General features: G+C 34.5%; 1 protein-coding gene across 5 annotated transcripts in view; it reads right to left on the bottom strand.

The window, feature by feature from the left end:
- The window catches only part of SIPA1L1 (signal induced proliferation associated 1 like 1), a 155,391-nt gene that overhangs the window by 41,517 nt on the left and 88,340 nt on the right, over positions 1 to 25,534 (bottom strand). For all 5 annotated transcript variants that reach the window (XM_087721734.1, XM_087721751.1, XM_087721762.1 and 2 more), the window contains 6 exons: positions 13,465 to 15,233; positions 10,857 to 10,987; positions 8,404 to 8,592; positions 5,695 to 5,869; positions 4,005 to 4,108; positions 1,725 to 1,882 (listed from right to left, as the gene is read on the bottom strand). In XM_087721734.1, the coding sequence (XP_087577860.1) occupies positions 1,725 to 1,882; positions 4,005 to 4,108; positions 5,695 to 5,869; positions 8,404 to 8,592; positions 10,857 to 10,987; positions 13,465 to 14,953 (2,246 nt within the window). In that variant the 5' untranslated portion in view covers positions 14,954 to 15,233. The remainder of the gene's footprint in view (positions 1 to 1,724; positions 1,883 to 4,004; positions 4,109 to 5,694; positions 5,870 to 8,403; positions 8,593 to 10,856; positions 10,988 to 13,464; positions 15,234 to 25,534) is intronic.

The raw sequence follows: 25,534 nt of genomic DNA, 5'->3' as shown, positions 1-25,534 counted from the left end.
AAACAGTAGAACCTAAATAGAATATTAATGAAGGGGAAGCATTGTACTAGTGATTTAGCAGGAGCCCCCCCCCTTTTTTTTCACCAGCCTTTTTACATTGGAATTTGTGAAAATCCTACTGGCTTGAGTGACAAAGCGTTTCTGTAGCTCAAATTTTGTTTTAACTCAAGAGTCAACAGAAGAGTCCATGCCATACTCAACTTCTCCCTTGTATTTTGAGAATCTGGCATCTTTCGTTTGATATTACATCACCCCTCCCACCATAGAACTGTTGCTTTCCTCTCAACTCCCTGCTCCCCACCAGTCCAAAATGTATATTGATAGATGCCACTGCTGTCCTACTTATCCCAAACAATGGTCCAAAAAAAATTGACATTATCTCCATTTTTTTATTATTATATTAGGGAGACAAGAGTGTTGCAAATGATGTGGGTTCTGATTTTATTAAGGCAGGATCAAAAGAGGAAGGGGAAGAATGGGAAGGCAGTAAGACTATGAAATGTGTTTATCAAGAACAAATGCTAATTATATTTATGGAGATTACCTACAATGAGATCAGGGTGACATAACATTATTGTTTAAGCCCTGTCACCCATACAGAAAATATAATTGTAATATCTTCTTTCCATTTCAAGAGTCTTACCCACTTAAGTTCTCCACGCAACAGTTAATAACAGTTAACTGTTAATTAAATATTTCTGAAGTATCTTTTTTGTGCTACTATTACTTTATATAGAAACACATTTAACAACTAATCTATATTTGTATTTCTAATGCATTAAGGAGAAATATATCTTCAGTATTTTATTTCCCAATCACTAGTGTTGAAACATTTCATTTATATGTCTTGGATATTTTCCAGAGAAAGCAATATAATAATCATCTTTCAGAAACATATATTCTGCTTACTAAATGTGCATTCAAAAGAAATTCCATTGCATATAAACATTGTGGGACAACCACTACAAATCTAATATATAAGATACATTTGGTTTTCATTTCGCTCTGCAAAGTCACTATCTCTAGTTCCAAACTATTTAACTTACATATGATTATTTTTGATAGGAAAAATAACTAAACAGTTCGCAGATTTTCATTTTCTTCTAATTGCATCTAAAACATTTTATTGAGAAATAATAAAATAAATTAGAAAATGCTCTAATCAAATATTGCAACTTAATGCAAGTAGTTCTCAACTTACAGCCATTTGTTTAGTGACTATTTGAAGTTACAATAGTGCTGAAAAAAGTGATATGATCGTTTTTCACACTTATGACTGTTGCAGCATCCCCATGGTCACATGATCAAAATTTGGGTGCTTGGCAACAGGCAGGTATTCATTACAGTTGCACTGTTCTGGAGTCGTGTGATCAACATTTGTAACCTTCCCAGCCAGCTGCCAAGCAAAGTCGAAGGGGGAAGCCAGCTTGTCAAGCAAAGTCAAAGGGATTCGCTTAATGACTGCATGATTGACCCAACTGTAGTGATACATTTAGCAACTGTTGCAGAAAAGGTAATAAAATGATACACAACTCACTTAGCAACTGCCTTTCTTAGGAGTGGAAATTTTGGGCTCAAATTTCATCAAGGATTACCTTTTGTTATTTTATTTGCTTATCAAATATAGGCGCCACCCATCTCACTACCTACATGATTCTGAGTGGTTTAGAGATAAAAAGTTATCTTCTGTCATGGAAAACCATCATAAACACTGTAATAGTTACCTGTAACAAACATTGTCAGTACAAGGATTGTGCACTCGGACAATCACAAAAACGTGTTGAAAGTGAGAACGAATATTCTTTGGGCTGAATGATTCGGCTCCAGGTTCTTGGAAAACTATTGTCACGATATCATTCCCAATGTGTCGTTTTCTTAACAACTTTGATCATGAAGACAAGAAACCCAGGAGAATTAAAGGCATTAATATGGTTATAGAATATAATTATTTTTCCCATTAGTTCATGTTTTAAAAAGTAAACACGCCTGATGTTTTTTAAAAACTGTTCCTAAAACAAATAAGTTAATGAAGAATTTATCAATATAAAATGTTAAAATAAATCAGTACTTGCAGTTTCTATAACAACTATTAGTGATCTACCTTAATGCAAAGAAATGTCTTTCCATAGATTTTGTTTCTAAAATTAAATTTACAACAATAAAAAAATTGTTCTTGTGTTGTTTATCTATCTGATATTCTTTACAAAATGCCAATTTTTTAAATGTAGGCAATATATTTCAATATATTAATATTATTATTTAATTTTGGCAGACTAATCAATTTAATTATTTTTTTCTACTTTTCAATTCAGGCTATATTGCCAAAAAATATTTTTTAGGAGAAAAAACTTTCAAGTTTCTTATATTTGCAAAAAAGATATATGTTTGATAGAATTAACATGAAATCCAAACTATTAGATGTGAACAAAGTTTAATCCACCACAAAACTTTTTCAACATTCAAATATGTATCTGTAAAATAAGCATTTTTCCCAGTTTGGTGCAAATAATAATTAGCCACATTTTAAGCATTTCAAAAACATCCAAAGGGACAGCAGAAAAGGGTCAATTTTGTCATGATGGCAAGCGTGACTGGACAAAGATGACTTAAATATTCCATTAATGTTGGTGCAAGCTCCTTAAAGCATTTTTACGGCTCACTACAATGCATAAGCCACAGTTTATCAAACATATTTGCATTACTGTAAAACTATGCTTTATAAATTGTGTTTCAAGAATTATAAATTTTCTGGCTTTTGCTTTCAATTGTATAACATATCACAAAACAGCCTCTTTGTCTCTTTTTCTCCATCTCTTTCTCTCTGCTAAAAATACTTTGGATTGAAGCCACAGCATATATGACAGGACATTGCAGAAAGTAGAAACATATGGAATTTGGAGCATATCCTGTCAAAAGGTTTCATAAATACTGCCATGGAGAATCAGCATATTCATTCATAGTTTTTTATGGTAACACAGCATGGTGGAATAGCAATATGAACCCCACCCTGGCTCCATCAGATAAACAGTCTGCAAACAAATTAGATCTACCATATGCTGATTATCCTGAGGCCTTGCTTGGTAATAATTTGCCTTGCAAAGAGCAGTAGATCACACAAAAGGATCCAATTACTAGTGCAGATATCTACATGGAGAAGGTTGCTATTCTGTCAGTGCTATTACAGTATTATTCTGAAGCGAATGTGGCCAGATTTTATTCCTACAGTACAATACATTAGATTGATATGAATTTAAAAATCAAAATCAAATTCTAAATAGCATGAACATCAGTAGTGGGTTCTGGATCCCGGTGCAACCGGTACAGTGCAACGGGGCCCGGCGCCCCCCACATGCAAGCGCACAGCCTCTGCAACGCTCCAGCTGCTTGGCAGAACATCGCACAGGTGCCATAAGCTCCATGCGTGTATGTGGAAGCGCCGAAGAGCTCAAATACAGGTAAGTAGCTCGGATGGGCAGGCCCTCTAGAGCACCGTACCAGAACGGTACCCGGTGCTCCCAGCAGGCACCGATACGCTCGTACCGGGGCATACCACCTGCAACCCACCACTGATGAACATCCTACATTTCTGTAAATATGGTTTTCCAAAATGAGATAAAGCAATTTCTTCTCAGGTGATTAAAGTAAAACAATTTCTGTAAAGGAAACAAATATCTCCAAAACATCTACATTGGAATAAAAAATTGTACACACTCTGTTTCGTTTAATCCCCAAATTAGTTTGTAATATGGTGCCATTTTTTGCCTGTTCAAATTTACAATACAGTAGTACAAATGAAACCAGTCTAATCAATAATAAAAACTCAATGTATTGAAAACAGAAAAAAGCATTTCCAATATTCTGTATAAATATTTCATCACAGTATAAATTATAAGATACAAGAGAGCCCAATATTTGTTTCAGCTTGTCAAGATGGCCAACAATGTAATTTAATGTAATATCTGAAATAAACAATTAAATATTCTGATTATTCAAGTAGTTCCTACCTGTTGTTTATTGTTGGGTGTATATGGCAACATTGTAGAAACATGAAACATGATTTCATACTCTTTATATGTTGTATAAAGAGAGTGGGTACCAGTCGAATCAGCTGCAAATAAATAATATAAAGTCTAATTTTTTATTATTATAACACAATCCACAAGATTGTGAAGATACATTTCACCAAGCACAAAATCTATGTAATATTTATTTATTCTAAAGCAAAATAAAATAGAAGCATTACTTATTTTTAATTTTATATATTTTAATATATTGTTTTAAACACATTGTAAATTCTAAGGGTTGCCAGAAAAAACAAAGATACTCAAAAGTGGATATGCTAGAAACCATTAATGCAGAAGTTTTTGCAGTACTTTTCATAGAACAAATATTGTATGCTTACCTGTTATAATTATAAAATAGAAACTAAACTAGTGTTATGTCCTTGCTGGAGTCATTTCAACAAGAACTCTTGTTCTGTACAATAAACTATTTTTTAAATTGAGATGATTTATTTAGATTTACTTCATCCTATCATTAGTGTTACAGATAATTATCGTATCTGTATGCCATAAATATCATAGCTAAATTCACATATTCAACCCATTAGCAGGTTTAAGTTGTGCTCTTTGCAATAAAAGCTAGGAATGAGAATCTGATACTTCATCTCAATGCATCTATGTTAATATTTCTGGTATTCAGACTTTAAAAACTTTAATTACTCTCAGAAGCGAACCATACTTTCCATGACAAAGGAAACTAAAATTTATCTTATTTACAAAACAAAACATTGATAACTGGAAATAAATGCAAACTACACGTGTAGTTTTATTTGGAGTGATTAATATGTTATCATTTTATAGCTATAAATTCACATTTATTTTATTAGATATATGTCATTTTATTTTTAAGCATAGATCAACATTTAAATTTAGTAACAATGAGTATATGTCAAGAATATCTTGAGTGATATATTTGGTGAGATTTATGAAGTCATTTTAGAAAATGCCTAAATGATTATCTCTAGGGAATTAGCTAATACATGAAAACGGAAAAAAAGACCTTGCTTGGAAAATGAGATACAACTTATACTCATTTGTTCAATGATTGTTTAAAGTTCTGGAGATGCTGAATGGGGGGATATACAACCAGTTCCCGAAGTTACAGCCATTGCAGCATCCCCCCATGATCAAAATTCAGGCATTTGGCAACCTGTGACACACTTATAACCACAGGGCGCTTCACTCCCCCACCTATTTCCCCTGATTTTGCCCTTTTGGCACTCTGCACTCTATGGCTCCTACTGCCATAGTTGACCTTCATCACCTTGCTCACACTGCTGACCAGCTGGGCCCAGCCCTCAGTGAGACAGCTGCAGACCACACAAGGGTTTCTTCCCAGGGTTCAACATAGTGGTTTCCTTGCAAGGCCTGGGAAAGATGGCCTCTCTTGGCCAGCAGCTGCCTTGGGAAGGGTCAGGTGGGGGCAGAACGTAGGGGAGCAGGGATTATGGAGTGCAGGGTGGTGATGGTGATTGTATCTGGGCCTGGGCTTGGGTGTCCAATGTTTCCTGAATTGGCTCCAGCTTTGTACTGTGCTGATGGGGCAGCTAGTGCTTCCCAAGGACTGCAACTTTGCTCTTATTATTTTCATACTCATTATTTTCATTATTCTGAATAAAAAAGGCAGTCTTACTCTTTGTGTCTAGCTGAGCACGATACTTTTCAAATCCTTTGAGTCGAACCCGTTCTCCCAGCAACTGAAGAAACTCTTCAAAGGCTGGGCCTGCTGATTCATTATTGTACATTTCCTCTTCTGTGCTTTGCCCAGACTTGCAGTACATGATTCCCACTTTCAGCTGATAGCTTAGCTGTAAATATAAATAAAACCTCAAGTTTGCATTCTTGTATTATCTGTGCTGCATCAAGAGGCACAAGGCTATTCCTTTCAAAATTCATCTCTTTTCTGTAATAAGAAAGCTGAGCGAAAGAAATGAAAATGACAAAGTTCTATATATTTACTATATTGTATTTCAAATTGCTCCACAAAATAATTCAGAGACTATTGGCATTCCCAACTCCAAATTTCATACACACCAAAATTGAAAAGCACAAAAGAAAAAAGCCTCAGTACTTAAATCCTAGGTTTGAGAATATTGCCTTATTTTTTTCTGAATTTATAATAATTTTGGTGTTTAAAGATAATTTAAATTTAAATACATAAAACAAGGTGACCACCATCTGATCCAGTCAAATCAATGGCAAGAATTCTTGAAATGTCAATTTACAAACAGTTTATATATTAAAATATGTAATTTAAGATAATTAAATAATCAAGTTTTCCTCATCCAACTATATTACTACATAAAATTTACCAAAATAATGCTTACAATTGAAGTGAGTAACAATGACAGTGTAAAGAAATCTTTTCCTCAGGTAATGTTTTCATCATTAGAAAGTTACCAAAAATTGTAATATGGAAAATAGATTAGTCAAGCTACTAACTTCTAACTAAACATTGAGTTCTCACAAAAGCACCTGGGATATTTTATGATCGCTTCATTATATTTGCTTAAATTATTTTTATGCTATTAGTATTTAACATTTATTATGCTTGCCTATATGGACAGAACTAGAAGGAAAAAGTCTATGGAGATTCTCAGTCATCCAGTTCATGGTTGTCCCAAAGGCACTTTTTCAAGAGGCCACTTGACTTTCTGGTTTTTCTTGGAAGACATTTCGCTTCTCATCCAAGAAACTTCTTCCAAAGATGCTTCTTGGATGAGAAGTGAAATGTCTTCCAAGAAAAAGAAGAAATTCCAGTTGCCTCTTGAAAAAGCACCTTTAGAAGGATAAAGACACAGAAAAGAAGCTGAACTTTACAAAGCAAAAAGAAAATATATTTATATCCAAAACAGATATTCAGTTAAAATGGGAAAAACATTTGGAAAAGTCACAGTAGATTAAGTATGCATGGTTGTGGTCTATGAGTGAGTGCATGCATGCAGAGAAACACAGTGAATTCCTGTTAAAATAGATTTCTAATGTTCTGATAGAACCAAATACCATTTTGAGTATTCTTCAGAGCCCTAGTTGTCAACTTGCCAGGGATTGAGATACAGTATATTGTAATAAAATCTGCTCTGTCTTCAATTTCAGAATGTTATCTGTACAATCCTGAGAGGCCTAAAATCTACTGACTATAACAGGATGCTTCTCTCAACTTTACAAGGTTTTAAGTTTTGACTGGCCTTTTGGCCAGACGCAAAATGCTCAAAGAGCCAGAGAGTTTAAAAAGTCATATATTATTTATAAAAAATGAAAGTAATTAAGCATGTTTAAAAATTGTTTTTAAACAGAGGATCTCAAAATGAGGAAAAATTCTCCATTTTTTTTCAATATATACCCATGCTAGAGAAAGAAGCGTTCTCAGTACAACTTCAATTTTTTCAAGAAACACTTCTAAGACTATATTAACATTTCCCAAATTGCCTTAGGTTCTCAATAATAGCACCTGCATCGTATCTTGGATAAGCTTGAACTTGCTCATTTTCATCTACTCTTGAACTGATGACCCATATTGAGCATGAGTTTACTGTGTTAGTGATTCTTAAATCCAAAAATCTGGATGGTACCTCCTATTTCTAAAGTTAGCATAATAACCAAAATGGTATCCTGTAATATTCCATAAGCCAAAATAGTATACTAGCATTGTTTTCTGAGGAAACTTTTTTTGGACAGAAAGGGATACTGGAATAATTATCCAGCTCTAATATTTCTGGCATCTTAGAAAGATTCTAAAATTGATTAAAACAAAGGCTGTTGAGAATAACAAGCTAATCAAAATGATAACATTGTTCCCACTCATCTCCTGAAAAGGGTAGTTCAATACAACACAAAGGCAGAGAACAAATGTAGAATACATCTATGTCATTAGCTTTATTCCAAAAATGCCTGAATTGAATGCCATTAACTGCAAAGCTTGATTAATATGCTAGAATTACAACTTTAAATTAATGTTTTACAAGCAGTACTAAGAATCTAATGAAGTTCATTGTTAAAATGTATTGCAATGGTAGCTCAAATGTCATAGGTAGAAAGGCGTAATTTTGAATCAGCTTCTTATGCAATGTCTTGCAGCAGTGCATGAAGAAAATAATTTGTAATTGATAATATAATTAAAATAGTTATCTATTTAAAATGACATGGATCGTTATCTCTAAGATGCAATATTTAGCTCTTCCATGTGTCTGATTAAATTATTTGAGAGCAAACTAATTCCTGAAATGTCTTATTCTTTAACTTCAATATATGATAGTTTTATATAACATTTTTAAGATAAACAAAAAAGCCAACAGAAAAGACTAAACAACTAAAAACCAAAAATGTGCAATTTAAATCTTACCCCTTGTTCATCGAGTTTCATAAGCTGCTCTGTGACTTTAGGGGTATTGAAAGCCAACCTGAGGCAATGTATATTTAGTTCAGGAACCACATGTTCTAGGACTTCTTTCAAGGGCAACCCTCTGGCTGTGCAATGCTTTGCAGTTGAAGGTATTGCATCTTCCAAGACAGTACCTCTTAGTGTTGTAAGCTAGAAATAAATATATGTATATATATCAAGTTGCGAAGAAAATGTGCTAGTAATACAGTTAGGGATGGGCATCAAAAATTTCAGCAATGGGTTCTCTGCCCACTTGCTGGTGGGCATGGCCATGGTGGGCATGGCCTAGTCAGCTTCCTGCACCACTGGGTGGGTGTTTTTGCCATCCCCAGGGTCCGGAGGCTTTCCTTGAGCCTCTGGGAGGGCAAAAACTGCCTTCCCTGGGCCTTCAGAGGTCCTCAGGAGGCTGGAAACGGGCCTGTTTCTGGCCTTCCAGAACTTCTGGGAGGTCCATTTTTCCCTTCCCCGAGCCTCCAAGTGGGCTCTGCACTTACCTTGCATCCAAAATGGGCTACGTGGAGACTCCTGGGGGGGGGGGGGCAGCCAGGGGTGGGATTTATAGGTTCCCCGAGCCAGCCATAATGTTAGTTACGGGTTCTCCCAAACCCGAGCGAACCCTAGCAGCCCACCTCTGGAATATATGCAATAATAGTATTTTCTAATTCCTCCACAAAATGACAGTTTAAAAGGAACAGGACAATTCAAAATGTACTATTAATTAAGATGCACATTTGCTTTTTCTATTTAGTGATAATACCAGTAGTCTTTGACTTACGACCACAATTGAGCCCAGAATTATGATAAAACGTTGTGGCAGTTGTTAAACAAGGGACCCATATAATTGCCTCACTTAATTACCATTTTCCCTGTTCTCTCTGTTCAGTCATTAAGCAACCACATAGGGTATTAGGCAGAGCATGGGGTACCTTGGGAAATCTCATGTAGGACCAGCAGTGCTCTGCAGCACCTCCTCATCTCAGTTGGCGCCAGGCCTCCCAGGGCTTTGCCTACCACTGATGCACACTGGGCTCTGCTTCCCACTTTGCTCGATTCTACACTCTTGGGCATCCTCACTCTATCATGACTCAGTTCACTTATTTTTACTGGGGCAGCACCACATGGACTCTTTATAAGAAGGTGGCATGGCAAATTGCTAATAATACATCCAAACTGAACTTCAGAAAAGCAAAGTGAAGGTCTGACAAAGCGAAGAGAGGAGGCCCTAGAGCAGTGGTGGCTAACCTTTTTTGACTCCCGTGCCAAAAGTGGGGGGAGCACAGGGGGGTCGTGCGCGGGAACCTCAGGAGGGCAAAAAACGGCCCAACGAGCAAACCAGAAGTTTATTCCTGAACTTCCGGTTTGCTCGTAGGGCTGATTTTTCACACTCCGGAGGCTTCAAGAAAGTCTCCGGAGGGCAAAAAACAGCCTCAAAAGAAGGCACAGCTGGACAGTGCGCACATGTGCACTGGAGTTGACAGAGCAACACTTTGTGTGCCCTAACAAATGGCTCCGTGTGCCATCTGTGGCACACGTGCCATAGGTTCACCATCACGGCCCTAGAGTTTGACACCTAGAGGGACAGGAAAGAGACTCAAAGCTATGGGGACACAGCTGGGTGAGAGATAGGCCCAAAGGATTTTATTGCCTTTTTAAAAGTACCCTTTTATAATCAATGAAGTGGTTTAAAAATGATTTGAAGTATTGATCTGGTTCCTTGTCACCTCTGCTAGTTCTATCTAACAAACCTCTACTTTCATCTAACAAATGTTAATGCTATATTCTTCATAACCATGACTTAGGCATTCTTGCCATCAAACAGCATTGTCTTTAATGTAGAGCACATATAAAGCTGTAAAATTGTGTACCATTGTATATTTGCATTTTGTATTTGCACTGTAAAGCATTGTGAAGTGCTATATAAATCTAAGCAGCCTTCTACAGCTATATTGCTACTGCTATATAAACACTTGTCTTATTTTTCCAATGTATGTATCCACAGCTATCTTCATAGATTAACGTAGCTTATAATTACACCCCCCCACAACCTCTAAGATGCATACCAAAGGCTGCCACTGAATTTTAAGTTGCACATCAGCTGTGTGAGATTTCTGCCCAGCATTGTTAGAAAAATAATTCACTGGGTTTTTAATTAGGTTATTTCTGAATCTTTCTTCTCGAAACATAAAAAACATGCATAAGAGCATGTTGGATGGCAAGAGTCTTGAGATATTTAATTCCAATGCCGTATAAATTAAAAAATGCTTTGTACAGGAACACCATTCTTTAATAAATCTTCTCTAAGGTTTATAAAAGGCACAACAGTTTGCATAATATTAATTTACTGACAGCTATTATCCTTTCAATATTTAGGCATATCAAATTTCTTATTTCTCCACTGCCCAGGTATTGCTTACCTCACTAGTTCTGAAAATAATGCGGTAGCTAAACTGGGAACTATTTTCCTTTATTTCCTCAGGTTTTTCTCTTCTGATGCTGACAGCTACGGGACCAAGGTTTTCATCTGCCCCAAAGTAGTTCCAGTGTTCTTGTGCAATCAAAATCAAACACATATTTGGGGGATGGAAGTGTGCAAATGAAAGAATAATTATATTTAATAAAAGAAAGATACATATTAATGTTATCATAATAGTTCTAGGTTTTAAGACTAGTTCAGAGAACAATTTTGCTTCAAACATAAATTCCAACCAAGCGTAGGCACAAAAACATAACATGTAACATGTGGATCAGGCAATCAGAATTAAACCTAAGCACCATCTATAGATTTTTTTTTACTCCAATTGTATCAAACCCAGAAATATCTATAATTATGATCAACTGTTCCATTGTCAAATTCCATGGTATGCAATCATATATTGATTTTTCAAGTATAGTTATTTAAAAATACTCTAATCTAAAATCGTTAGAGTCTTCCTTTTTATCTACCATGCCAAACATTCCTAAATATACATAAAGTATAATAAAACATAAAACACTTAAAATAAAATTTATAATAAAACATACAAACCAAAGGCAATGAACTATCATTATTTGACAACTGTCAAAATAAAAATGTTTTCAGATGGAATTCCATTCAGGTCCAACTCTATATTGATTTGAAAAATTAAACTGGTCAGACCTGGTTAATAGTTTTATGGATAATATATAAAAAAATACCAGACTTGATCAGAATGGAACACTGAAAACATAACCTTAGAAGTAGGTAGTAGCAAAGAGTTCTCATATTTTTGCTAAGAAAGAAATAGACGTGTCTTATAGTCTATGAAGTAAACTCAAAAGTTGTTTTACATTAAGATAGAGAATTATGTTGATGATACTCCATTTCTAGAACAATAAGAGCAATATAGGTACAACTACTTTTTAAAAATAATAATAAAAAAAAGAAATCTGTTTACTAGGTTTAAATTTATAGGTATTTGAAGTCCTTCTTAAAAGTTTACATTTGATCATATGGAATGACATAAGCTCTTGTTAAAGTTGTACATGCTTTTTATACAAGTAGTCCTTGACTTAAGACCATTTATTCAGTGACTGCCCGAATTTACAACAGCACTGAATCAACTGTGATTATACAACTGGTTCTCAGATGTTTGGCTGCCCCAGCACCTCTGTAGTCGTGTGATCATGATCTGGATGCTTGGCTACCTGTTCACAACTATGATCAGTTGTCAAGAGTATTGTGATCACATGATCGCCTTTTGCAACTTTCCATGCTTTCGTCCCCAGAAAGTCAAAGGGCAAGTTAGTGGTGTAAGTCTTCCCTACTTGCACAACCTCTCACTGCCCCTCTGTGTTCACATGTGTCAGCCACTTGTGGATCCCCATACATCCTCCTTGACCTGTGAAGATCCCCTTGCATACCTTCACACATTCTCCCCAAAACCTATGCGGCACATCTCAGATACCCTTGCCAATCTGCATGGCATCTCGCATGCACCCTTGCCAACTCTCTCTCTCACACTCCCCCACCCTCTCATTTCCTCTCCCACCTGGCAGAAGTCACTTACCTGCCTGTGTGGGCTGGGGGCTTGCAACTTCCAACCAGCTTCCTTGTTGACTCTGGTTGTGGGAAGCTAACAGGAAGTTGCCTCACATAATGAACGAACTGCTTAGTGACAGAAATTTCCATCTCAAGTGCTATTGTAAGTCAAGGACTATTTGTAATGTTAAGGTTTTAATGATTATAATATTAACAATTGTATTGAATATTTTTTAAAGCTTTGTACACTACCCAAAGTCATTTATTTATGAGATGGGCAGCCATATGAATCTGACGAATAAATAAATAAATAAAATCTCTCTTTCCCTTTCCAAGTGATTCAGGAACTAAAAGGCTTCTGCTTCCATTTAAATCAAAATCAAGAGTTGTGGTCATTTTTAACAAGCCACTTTAAAACACATCATCTTTAAACAGTTGTTTCTGAGGCTAGCCTCAAATTAAATTAACCATAGTTAAAGTTCAAGCCACATAGTAACTTCACAGCAGAAAGCTTTCATAGTGAAAGCTTCTGGAAAAGAGAAAATTGAGAAAGTATGCAAGCCTATAAGGAAAACATGCTCTGCCTTAAATAATATTGCAGTACAGTTCTTCCTCAGTACTAAAACATGAAATAAAATTTTTTGTCATGTGTCATAAATTACAAATAGCATATAATAGATCTGTATGAGGATTTACTTTGATAAAGAACTTCATACTGGAAAGAGATGGCATGATTTGACTTAATGAGCTACCACGTGCCTTAGTGGGCATTTTCAAAAGTCTGGAGAGACCTGAAAATGCTAGTGAGGTTTGTGAAGGAAAGCAGTTCAGCTGCTTTTCTTTTCCTTTTTTTTTTAAAGAAATGAGCAGTGTGATATACTTCTCTCAAGTCTTTGCCAAAGCACAACATGCCACAGAAGATTTGTATAGGCCCCAGTAGATAAATGAACACTGTGCATCAAAGCAGTTCTTAGGTGAAAGTTGAGTTTACAGCAACATTTCCAAAGTAGTCAATAACTACTCACCTTTCTGATAGAAGAATTTCCGATAGTAATATGCACCAAGATCCACATGTTCAACAATATACCTCTTAGCTCTGTCCAAGTGTAATACCAGATTTTCCTTGGGTGCTTCAAGTACGGCCACTCCCGCATTTGTGCAATGAGAACTAAGAGTAGACTCAAAAGAGGCACTTTCACAGCCACTAAAGGATCCAGAGTTAGATTTGGTGAGACTGATATTTCTTTCTCCTTCCCCGCCGATCTCATTACGAAAATACGGACAACTCAATACAAGATCATTGCTTTTATCATCTCCCTGGTCCACATTTAAAGTTCCTTTGGAATTCAGTTCTTCTGTACTACCCATGGGGGAATTAAAACTTGCAGAATGGGATAACGGTCCAGAAGCTAACGATGCAACCGCAGCAGCAGAAGCTCCAGTAGTTGTATTCCTTCTTTTTATAACATTATGCCGGTTAACTGCCACTTCATTTAAATCAAATAATATACTCTGAACATCATAATGAGCAAAACATTTGGGGCAAGTCCAAGGCTTGACACTGTCCTCTGATCTGCTGTCTTCTAGATCTGAAGTCTTACCGAGATCTCCTTCACCTTTGGCATTACGCAGCTTGCGAAAAATAGAAGAATCTCCTGTCTCTGATTTTGAACGCCTCTTCAGTGGTTTCTCCCTTTCTTTAAATAATCGAAGGTTCTCCCTTTGAGTAATGGGTCCATCTATCACATCCAAAGAAAATCCTGAACCTTTACTTCCACTAGCTATAAGGAGTTCACTAAATTTGCTGGAGCCTGAACCTCTTTGATCAGACTTATCATCTTTAAAATCTTTTAACAAGTCAAAAAAACTTCCCCCTGAGGTACCTTGCTTATCTATTGAGGAAGTGCTACCATATTCTCTGTGCAGTGATGGTCCTGATTTGTAACTGGGTGAGATACATTCATCATAACTATCCACATCAAGCTCACTTAGGGTGATATCACTATTACTACGCTGTCTTATTCTACGAAGAGCTTTTCTTGGGGAGCTGTGGTAACCATCAGGTGTAAGAAATCTAGAATCTAAGTTCTCAGATTGTCTTGCTTTGTTTTTAAGTGTGTTTTGGATACTCTTTAACATGACAGAATCACTACTGTTCAAGTTAATAGAACTTCCCTGACTCCCTGGACTGCTTTTTGAAGACATACTATCCAGACAGTTTGATGTATCCATTTCTTGACTTGATCTACTGTTTTCTTTGACATTCTCCTTCCTTGGGGGCCAGTCTGCAATCCTTGCTCTAACTCCCATTTTAGGAACTCCAGGGGTAGAAGTAAGATGATGTGATCCTTCATTGCGTGGCGGGCCTACTGGAGCCATCCCTGAAGATCCCAAGCTACCATTCTGTGACCTAAATCGTCTCATATAAAAGTCATCTGAATGTACTTTAGGAGCAACATCTGATATTCCGGTGGCAACAGCCCTTTCAGTCTGGGACCGTTTCAAGCTGGTCATTATTGGAAAGTGTGTTTAGTCTTAGTAAACTCCAAAGGAAAATATACTCATGTCTGCCTTTTAAATATAAAACTCTCTTCTGGAGAAGATCCTCCAGAAAGTATAAGGGGTGCATGAGATCCCAGTTGTGATCATTTAATTTAGTGGCAAATGGTCTAAAGATGCTGTTCTTCAGTCATTTTTCACTTCTTTGGAATTGAAATTCACCCATTTTATCAAACAGTCATCTTCCACACATACAAAAATATTGGGGGCCAAATCTTCAATATTCACTTTAAACCTAGAGGAAATAAAGAAATACACAGGACAATTAATCATTGCATAAAATAAGTTATAAAAACAGAAGAGCTTTTTTATAGTAGCTACTTTCTCAGTATATTTTGCTCTATGTATGAGTGACAATGCAGAACACAGCTGATATCTTACAGTCTTTATAAAATAATGTAATTTTAAAAATATTTAAAATAGATGGCTATAGAAAGTGTGCTACCGTTTCAAACAGATGAACACCTCCCAAAGTAATGCTGTGGAAGACAATTTTTTCAGGATGCACTTCCCCATATTTGTTATTTTGCCCTTCTGTACCATCCCCATGTCAGATGTTATTTGGAAATAGATTGCAGAGGGGGAGACAGGCGGGTATTGAGGGAGCGTGGGAATATAAAGGCCTGTTTCAGGGCCAGCTCCCCTGACTTTGGAATCCAGTAACAGCCATTGTTGAGTAACCTGTAACCAGCACTAGAAACGGTAATTTTTATTCTTTCAGATCTTTTAATTATTAATAATCTTTAATGTTAATTTGAGATTGTTAACTTCTTACTACTGCTTTTACAATCCGTTATCATTTTATTCTTTGCTTTGTTCTGTTTTGCATATTTTATAAATTCCTTTAATCTATGGTTTTAGTAATTATTATGTATGAATCAAATACAAGAAATATATACATATATATATATATATATACACACACATACACCCACACACAAATTCAGTAGCAGTAATAATGTGTGAGCAGTTAGCTAATGACAGCAAACAAGCTCCCTTAGAGTCAAATTATATGTTACATAAAATTTGCAAAAATTGTAAAAATGTAAATAGAAGTTGCTGGCAGACAGAGATTGAATCTTTCTCTTTGAAATCAAACAACAAGCGAACATATTTAAATGGTTTCTATTTTTAATCGATATTCATACTGATCTAAAAATATTGAATATGGAAAAAACTTTTAAAAATTTTGTTAAGTCTTTTCATCATAGAGAAGTGGGATTTTTTGTACTCAAGATTTCTTGCATATTAAAATATGACTGTAATAAACAAAGCATGTTTAATTCTAATTTTCACAGGTGCTGAAATAAAAAATAAAAAACACAACCTCTTCCTACATCACACTGCCCCTAAATTGAACATATATTGTTATTTGAAAGAGCTTTAACAACAAAACACCACCTCCACAATGCACCCTGGCAGGGAATAGACAAAGGCAAGAGGATGTCAGCATACAATCCTGTACTGCTGTATACACCCTTTAATACAAAAAGGGAGAGAGGCTCCTATTCAGAGAGTCACCCAATTATAGAAGAGTTGGCCTTCAAATACTTACCAAGTCTATGCATGCAAATATGCTGCTGAACTAGCATCATGTTGACAGAGCAGCATTGTGTATAAATCAAAGATTCTGGCAGATGTAGGGAAACTAGCATTTGTGTGAGTCTCTTCCCTTAAGGAACAAGTGCCTTCTTCCACGGTAATTAAAACTCTAGGAACAACATTTTCTGCCTCTAACATTCACCCCATCTTAATGGAGAATTCTAAAATTAACATATTGCATAAAAGAGTAGCACAGGAGGAACACAACTGGTAATTGCTGCAATATTTTTGTTGCAGGCCCAAAGCTCTTAAAAGTGTGATGCAATCTTTACATACTTTCAAATTTTCATTATATCATGTCATATTTACTCTGGCAACACAACAGCTAGATTGTTATCATGTTAATCAAACAATCCATCTTTAACTAAGAAGCCAGTCTACCGTCAGCTTGAAATAGAAAAGAAGAAAGCTCCAAAATTTTAATTTTTACTTTCAGAAAAGCTATTAATTTTTGCTACACTACTCAGATTTTTAAAACTTAAGCTAGCTAAAGGTCAGTTGTTAAGCAAAGTATATTAGTAAAGTCTTAAGAAAATTATGAAGTTCTCAAAAACCTTTATAGTGCAAATTGAGTTTTTAGGTTGTCAGCTAAACTATGAAGGAAAGAAAAAACTTCAGAATTGGTGGTCCTATATCCGTTCCTCACTAAGGTTTCTTACCATCAATACACAATTACCCACAAAATGAAAGAAAAAAGTATTGAAAGTAAAAATGCAATATTTTATATTCAATATAGCACAATAGTAAGCTACAATCTTGATTCGTAAAATATAATTTGAAGATCAAATGCTTTGGCATTAGCAAATTATCAGAGGGTATCAAAGATCAGCTGATGTTTCCAATTATTTATAACAGATTTTTTGAAGACAAGAGTTTGTTTTATGTTAACCAGAATAAATTAATCACTAGATCTTTATCTACCAAAAGGAATTCTATGCCGTTTAACATGTAAAATAAACTGTAGAAACTATAAATATTTTTAAAAAAACAAAAAATTTGATCTAGTGTTAACTGTGTTCTTCTAAGTTGATTATGATTTACCAGCAATCAACAAAGCAAAAAATTTATTGAGAATTAAGATAGATTAAAATGTTCTCAACAAAATACAATGATAACCTTCATCTAAAAATAATTACAAGAGTCCAAGTCAAAAAATTAATATGGAATAAACTGGAAAGGGCTGAAGAGAGAGAAATAAACAAAAGTAATTCACATGCTATTCCAGGGTGAAGATTGAGATGTGTACATTTAGAATTGTTTTCTATTTAGAAAAAATCAGGAAGGAAACAGCTGTATTTTTAACATATTTTTTTTCTTTTTTGTAATGTGTTAAACTGTTCTAACAAGACCAGAATAAATACCTTAAAGAGAGTTGGATTGATTTTTCATTGGTTACCTTAGCTTTTTTACTGTTTCTCAAACTTACTCTGTAATTATAATTATTAAACAGTATTTTACAATTATTTAAGATTGAACAATGTTTAAGGAATTACATTCACGTATTACTTCTACCTCTGGACTTTAATGTCATCAACACAGTTATTTCAATAACATTCATTTCTTATTTTTTTTCTATGGGGGTACATCAGTTTATAATCACCAATTATTTTCTTCAGTTAAGTTTAAACATTGTGATACATAATTTTTGTGTATGTTTCTTGGTCCAATACACCTTGAATGTACTTGAATGTTGAGGAAGGTTCAATTCAGCATATCATTAATATATAAAATTCTAACTGCATGGTAATCTGGAAATCTAAGGTAAAATAACTTTCATATTAGTGTGATAATAGAGAATATTTCACTGTGAAAAGAAAAAAGAACAGATTTTGCAGTGCTTTTATATAAGTGTCTGCTTCATTTCTTCCTCAAGAATAGCCCACGATACCAGCATGATTAAGATCCTCTCATTTTCTTGGATACATACTTAAATGAGTAGTTGACCAATAGCTATAAAATTACAAGTGAAAAAAAGATGGTACTTACGAGCTATGCCAGATCTCTCATCTATGACTAATTACTTAATCTAACAGTATATTGTAATAAATGATAAAACATCATTATATTATGCTGTTACTATAGTCCTAAGAACATTTGAAAATCTGAGATAGTAAGCAATTTGGCCTCAAATCTTACATGTATGAGGAACTTTGGTAGTGATAAATTAAACAGAACGTTCAGTAATCAAAAGGAAACACTTCATTATGATGGGATACTAATTACTAATCTCTCACATTTTTCTTTCATACACAGAAAATACTGAAGCCTGTACCAGAAAGATCCCCATTTTTCATTTATTTCAGTATTACCATTTAATACTGGACATTATTTCTCTTCTGGGAAACTTAGAATAGCCAGTTCCAAGCTAGACAATGACCATTCAAGACCATATTCATTTATTATAAACATAAGATAGACAGACAGACAAATTTTCATCATTTGTCTGACATGGGATATGACAGATTTTAGGAACTAAAAATACATAAGTCAGAAAGATGAAAATATAAACAGCAAATGATTTTTCGTACAAACTCTTTTGGTTTTCCCAAGTTGATGATAAAAATGTTTTCGGTTTCTCTGTTTATTTATCTGTATGCTATTAAAAGTATTCCTTTGGTGTTTCTTTTCAACTGCGAAAGCATCAATTTCTGCCTCTCTGAATGGCACACCCATTCTTTCTAAAAATCCCTTCTTATAACTAGGTAGGTACAAAATAGTTTCATATAACATGTCCCTGCATGTTTGTATGGTTTCTCAGCTTTTACTCAGCTTCATTTTCAATGTGAATATAGAAGTTACACTACATAAGGCTATTTCCAATTCCCAAGCTATGTTATGATTTAATGAAGGAGTACTTTGCTCAAAATGAATCTGCCCATCCTCTGCCCATCATCCTCTGCCCATCATCTTGGGTGCCAGCATGTAAAATGTGTAAGAAAGGTCTTCTCTATGGCTACTTTGATACCATGGAATATACTGCCCCAGAAATAGATTTAATCCTCCCAATTATTTTAATTCCCCCACTTCAGGCTTTGGGGAACTTTTTTGTCTAATGGACTTTAGTTTTTTTTTATTATTTTGCATTAAGCATCACCTTATTTATATTATATTATGGTATGGGGTGTAGACAAATTGGCATCAGTTTTTATGCCCATGCTGTTGGATGTACTGATTCATGTGACTGGGGCAGTATAAAAGTACATGAAATAAATATTCAATGAATATTCAGTGAAATGGACATAGGTATATAGAATAATGTGTGCTTGCATATGTATACACATGCATGTATATATTGTACATGAATACACAAGTGTGTGTGTGTGTGTTTGTGTGTACACATGGATGATTTATACAGGATACCATAAAGAAATGGACTCCAATGATTAAGTCATGGATGCTATAGTATAAGTGACATTGAAAACAGATGAATTCTGCAATTCTATATACCAATTCCTATTATATAGGCAAGTACTAGATCTTTTGCCTTCAGTCTTATTTCCTTTAAATAAAAATTGTTGAAAGAACTAATAAACTGCTATGATTTGTTTGAGGAATTATGGAACTGCATGCTGGGCCACAAACATCTCTGGTGTGATCCACCTTTTCTTATATTTTCAAACAAAATTTTCAGTGAAACAGGCAGCCAGAAACAGATTGCCACATAATTTTTTTACCTGTAAAAATGCTGACTTTCTTTACTTGAATCCTGAGAGACATCTAAACCAGAAGAATAGTAAAGGGGGAAGTGCTCTTTTAGTTACTCATTCTGGTTGTACTTTTCTAAGGATATTGGAAAGATTAAGAACAAGAATAATTTGTGCTAATGGAGCTTTATTGTCCATTTTCTCAACACACAAAAATGGTTCAATGCAAGAAATAAAGTGGTCTGCAGTGTTAGCTATCAAATTGGCTACAGAAAAACTAAAATAAAATATAAATGTGGCTTTGTTTTGTGAGAAATTGCACTGGCTAAAAAATTAAGAAACTGGTGAGTATCACTGATTGATACAATACTTTTAGTGCAATGCTAGGTAAATATAAAACTGAAGAGCTTATGTAAAAACTTCTGATTGATTTGCAGACTCCAATAACACCATAAAATGATGCTCTGGTTTTTAATTCCACAGTCTAGAAACCGAGAAATTATAAATTTCTATTCTATTCCATTCTATTCTGCATAAAGACACATTCCATTAATACAAAAATTAAATCATGTTCAAACTGTACAGAAATTATTAACACAAAATAAGAAAAAGGTTGATTTTCCTCAAAACTGGTTTTAGAGTGACAAATTCTTTTCTAATTATATGGAAATGAAAGCACCACAATTCACAGTGCATTACATATAGAAAAGAAAGTTACTCAGCTTAATAAATTCATCAAATACAATATAAGCCTGCTGGTCACCTGACTGATCAAATGGTTTTCACTGAAGAAAGTATCTTGCTTTTATATACAATCTAGCCCTTTAATTATACTTTGATTCGATATATTATTACAAAAGTGTGAAATATTGTTCTTTGTTCAAAAGCTCTGCAAGTATTATGACCCACAAATGGCTTTAAGTACAAACATTCCTAGCCTTAAATTATATAGGATATATATCCATTTTTTAACCTTCCTACCAAAATCACAATATGCCCTTTGAAAAGAGATTTAAATGTACAGAAACAATGAACTTTTTGCCATAGCATTTATGAAACTACCGATTAGGCCTCAATTCATTACATATTAGCAATGAATTATTAGTAACTACATTAACTGGAAGCAGCAGTTCACATTTAAAAGTACCTTTGTGTAGCGCTATGTATTGATTAAATGAATTAAATAATTTGTAAAACTTTTAAAATTATCTTGACTCCTATAATAGTATGAACCAAAATGTGGTTGAAGTTTAATCTCTAATTCCTATTAATATATAATTTTGTTAAACAGAAAGCACACCACTGTCCTGAGTCACGTCTTTACTAAACATATTGAACTGATATTGTTGGAAAACATTACGTTAAACTTTAAATTTAGTAACCAGTATTGGTATTTCCTCTAGCAGCTAAGATTCAACTAGACATTTCTTAGATTTGACGGTTAATCCATATTGGTTTATAGATATTTTGGGCAATTCCCCTTTACAGAACTGTTTCAACGAACAGATACTTTGTGGTTATCTTGCATAAACTGCTCACTTAAGGTCAGTTACAACCATGGAATTTTGTGTCAGTCATTCCAAAATAATAATTAAAAAAGCTTCACTCATTCTCTTGTAGCCATTCTTATTTGTGTCTTCAGGATAGTGCTGCATGCACCACATTTATTTAGCTTCAATTTACTAAGAGATACTCTTAAATTTCTCTTGCAGAATTTACTGGTACAATCCAAATCATTGTTCTCTCAATGACTATTAACTATCTGGGACCTCAAAGCAAGCTACAGGTAGTACTCGACTTACAACAGTTCATTTAGTGACTGTTCAAAGTTACATCGGCAGTGAAAAAAGTGGTTTCTGACTGTTTTTCAGTTATGACCTTAGCAACATCCCCATGATCACATGATTAAAATTCCTTGTGCTTAGCAACTGATTCGTATTTTTGACCATTGCTGTGTCCCAAGCTCTTGTGATACCTTCTAATAAGCAAAATTAATGGGGAAGTCAGATTCACTTAACAACCTTGGTACTAATTTATCATCTGTAGTGATTCACTTAACAGAGGCAAGAAAGGTGATAAAATGGGGCAAAACTCACTTAACAAATGTTTCACTTAACAACAGAAACGTTGGGCTCAATTATGGTTGTTAAGTCAAGGACTCCCTGTACTGCTGCCCCTTATATTGTACAGTTCAGTTGAAGTTGTTTTGCTGGAATTTAGTGTTTTGTTTCCTACAAACATAATATTTAACACAGAGAATTCAGGTAAGCAGACAGGCTGTTCCCAATGGGAAGCTTCCTCCATTTCAGACTCTCCTCAATCTGAGGAAAGCCAGAATTTTCCTTCTGTTACCCTCATGAACATCAATATATAATGGAAGAGCTGTCTCTAGAACCTTTGCCATTATCTATTTGTGATCTTCTGGAGTCTTGTATTCCTTGACCTTGGAGTGATGTTCAATGAATCGCCATACTTGAAAAGAGTAATAATGGTGTTGTCTTACTATGAAATGATGGAAGGCCAAATATTTAGAAGAATTTTTACAGCTCTTTCTAGATATTTGACAGCCATTTTTCTGAAGTCAGTAGATATCTCTTTTAACCAAGTCAACTCAAACCTAACTCTTGAAAACAGACTTTGATAGTGGCAACCAACATATACTTTTATAGAGAAGGGTCATCAGCCTGAGTTATCTTACTGATTGGAACAGGTGGCTCAAAATACTCCCTTAAGAAGGTTGCTTATCCTAGGGCTTCACGTACTTTTTCCAACAAAGACAGTGAATACCGTCTCAGTATGTTCAGCAGCACATGACACAATGCACTGTTTTATGGGTCATTTGTTTAACCCAAATCTTTTTATCATTAGATAAAGAGGAGTTAGATGAAATTCTTTTTTTAATAAAGAGGTTTTTTTTATTTTTCAATTACAAAAATAAACATTCCATCTTTCCTTATGAAGTATGTCATCTGGGTATGAACATCTCTGTGCAACATCGTTCCCCATTTACCATATCTTTCACACTCATATTAACATTATTTCCCTAAGCTTAGTATTATAATATATTAAATTTAATATATATTAAACATTTAAACATTATAAAATTCTCCATTTTTCTTCTTAATATCTTCTAGTAATAATATCATATTCACATTAAACATCATTGTTCTTATTGTACAAATACTAAGAGTTTTCATCTTATTTATATCTCTATCTAAATATATTGTCTACCTCTTTTTCATCCTTCTTTATTTCCAAACTCCATTTTTATTCTCCAACCATTGGTAAAATATTTCCCAAATCATATAATATTCAGTTTGCTCTTTCTCCTTAATTGCTAATGTTAATCTGTTCATTTCTGCACATTCTAATATTTTCTTTATCACCTTCTCATCAATAGGAATCTCTACACTTTTCCAATGTTGTGCAAATACAATTCTAGCTGCAGTTAATACATGAATGATTAAATATACATTCTCTTTATTATAAATTTCAGGAATAATTCCAAGCAGAAACGTTTCTGGCTTCAGCTCAATATGTTATTGTATCTCTCTTCCAACCATGTCTTAATTTTTGTCCAATGCTTCTTTGGCTCTCCACATATCCACCACATATGAGAGTAAGATCCAGCTATTTGGCAGCATTTCCAACATTTAGCTGAGTTATCTTTAAACATCTTTGCCAACCTTGCCGGTAGTAGATGCCTTCTGTAAAACATTATACAAATTATCTTTATATGCAGTTGACATGGTTAGTTTATAATTCCTATCCCACAATTTCTGCCATTTATCTAATTCTATCATATCCAAAAAATTTCGGCCATGCTATCATTGTCTTCTTTCTCTTGTTCTTCCAATTTTATGCCCAATAAGTAATTACATAGTTTATTAAACTTTTTTCTATTCCTGTTAAGATTTTGTGGAGTTAGATGAAATTCTGATCACGGTGTCAGTCATAGTGTTGCACAAATTCAATTCTAAAGGGTTATAAGCTTCCTCTAAGTACTATAGAAAGTGGCATAGGAAAACTATTGCTACACACTATTGCAAAACACACACACAGTGATGCCCTTTACAAAATGAAGGGGAGCTTGTTCAAATTTAGATAAGTACAATTTCTACAGCAGGACCAAAATGTTATAGTGATGACAATATTTATTGCAGCAATTTTAGTTGTGGAGATTTTGAAGAGAAGGCTTATTATGGGACAGGTTCAAAACGTGCTAAACCCAATAAATATGCTGGTTGGTAACATTTCATCAACAAAATAGTGATGCAATAGTTATAGAGAAGTAATAGTAGCACTTAATGTGTCATTAAAACAAAGCATCAACATCCTTAACTGGTTAATTTGAATGTTTAGAATTTCAGTAAATCGAATGTTTCTTTTACTGAAACTATCTTTTTCTGCTGAAACAGCATATTTTGATTCAGCATACAAACCCAATGAAATTCTGAACAATCTATATATAGTTAATGCATACATATACATAATACACATTTGAGATATGTATGAGATATACAAAACTCTTTCAAAAGTACATATGAAGCCAAGAATGGATTCAATTTCAGCACAAAAAAAGACAATTTAACTGTATTGTTCTGCCAGTGACATACTAGAAAAGTCTTTAAAGTTAGAACAGGTCACCCAAGTTCTTTAATCAAACTCAATTATTAGTTAATTACCTACTTATTTAGTTTAAACAAGAAGTCTGAAATAGAATCAAGAGAGCATTTTGGGTGGCATTTGAAGAAACAGTAAGTTTTAAGGAAAAAGAGAAGCTTCAAAATGATAAAAAAAAATAAGGGAGGAGGAGAACATAGGAAACACACTTTTTAAGTGTAACTTTAGTCTGCTTTTTTAACAATGAAAAACTAGCACTCATTGGTAAAAACTGAAGGAGATTCCACCCAACACCTGCTATGGCAGTTGGCTTAATAGCAGTTCTTTGCTAGATTCGACAATTACACCCACGTTCTCCTGTGAGGGATTAATTGTTTGCTAAAAATAAATCAAGATTTGCATTTCAACTGAGCTGCCTAAGCAATGTGGTGTTTGACAGAAGGTGAAATTAATCAACCTTCTGGTTGATGAACCTGGATTTTATTTCAGATGTCCAGATTTCAACTAAAATTCAAATGAATATATCAGCAGAGTAAAAGAGGAGTGTTATACTGCCTTGCAGCACTCAACTGTAGAAATAATAGATTATGAAGAAGAAACCTAAATTATTTCTCATATATAATTATAAACTAACAAAACTTACGTGGTAAGCAGTAGGGAGGTATAG

Source organism: Thamnophis sirtalis, unplaced genomic scaffold (genome assembly GCF_051295495.1).
Source record: "Thamnophis sirtalis isolate CommonGarterSnake01/CBP01778 unplaced genomic scaffold, rThaSir2_p1.2 scaffold_1, whole genome shotgun sequence".
Lineage (NCBI taxonomy): Eukaryota > Metazoa > Chordata > Lepidosauria > Squamata > Natricidae > Thamnophis > Thamnophis sirtalis.
This window is presented reverse-complemented; position numbering and strand designations above follow the sequence as displayed.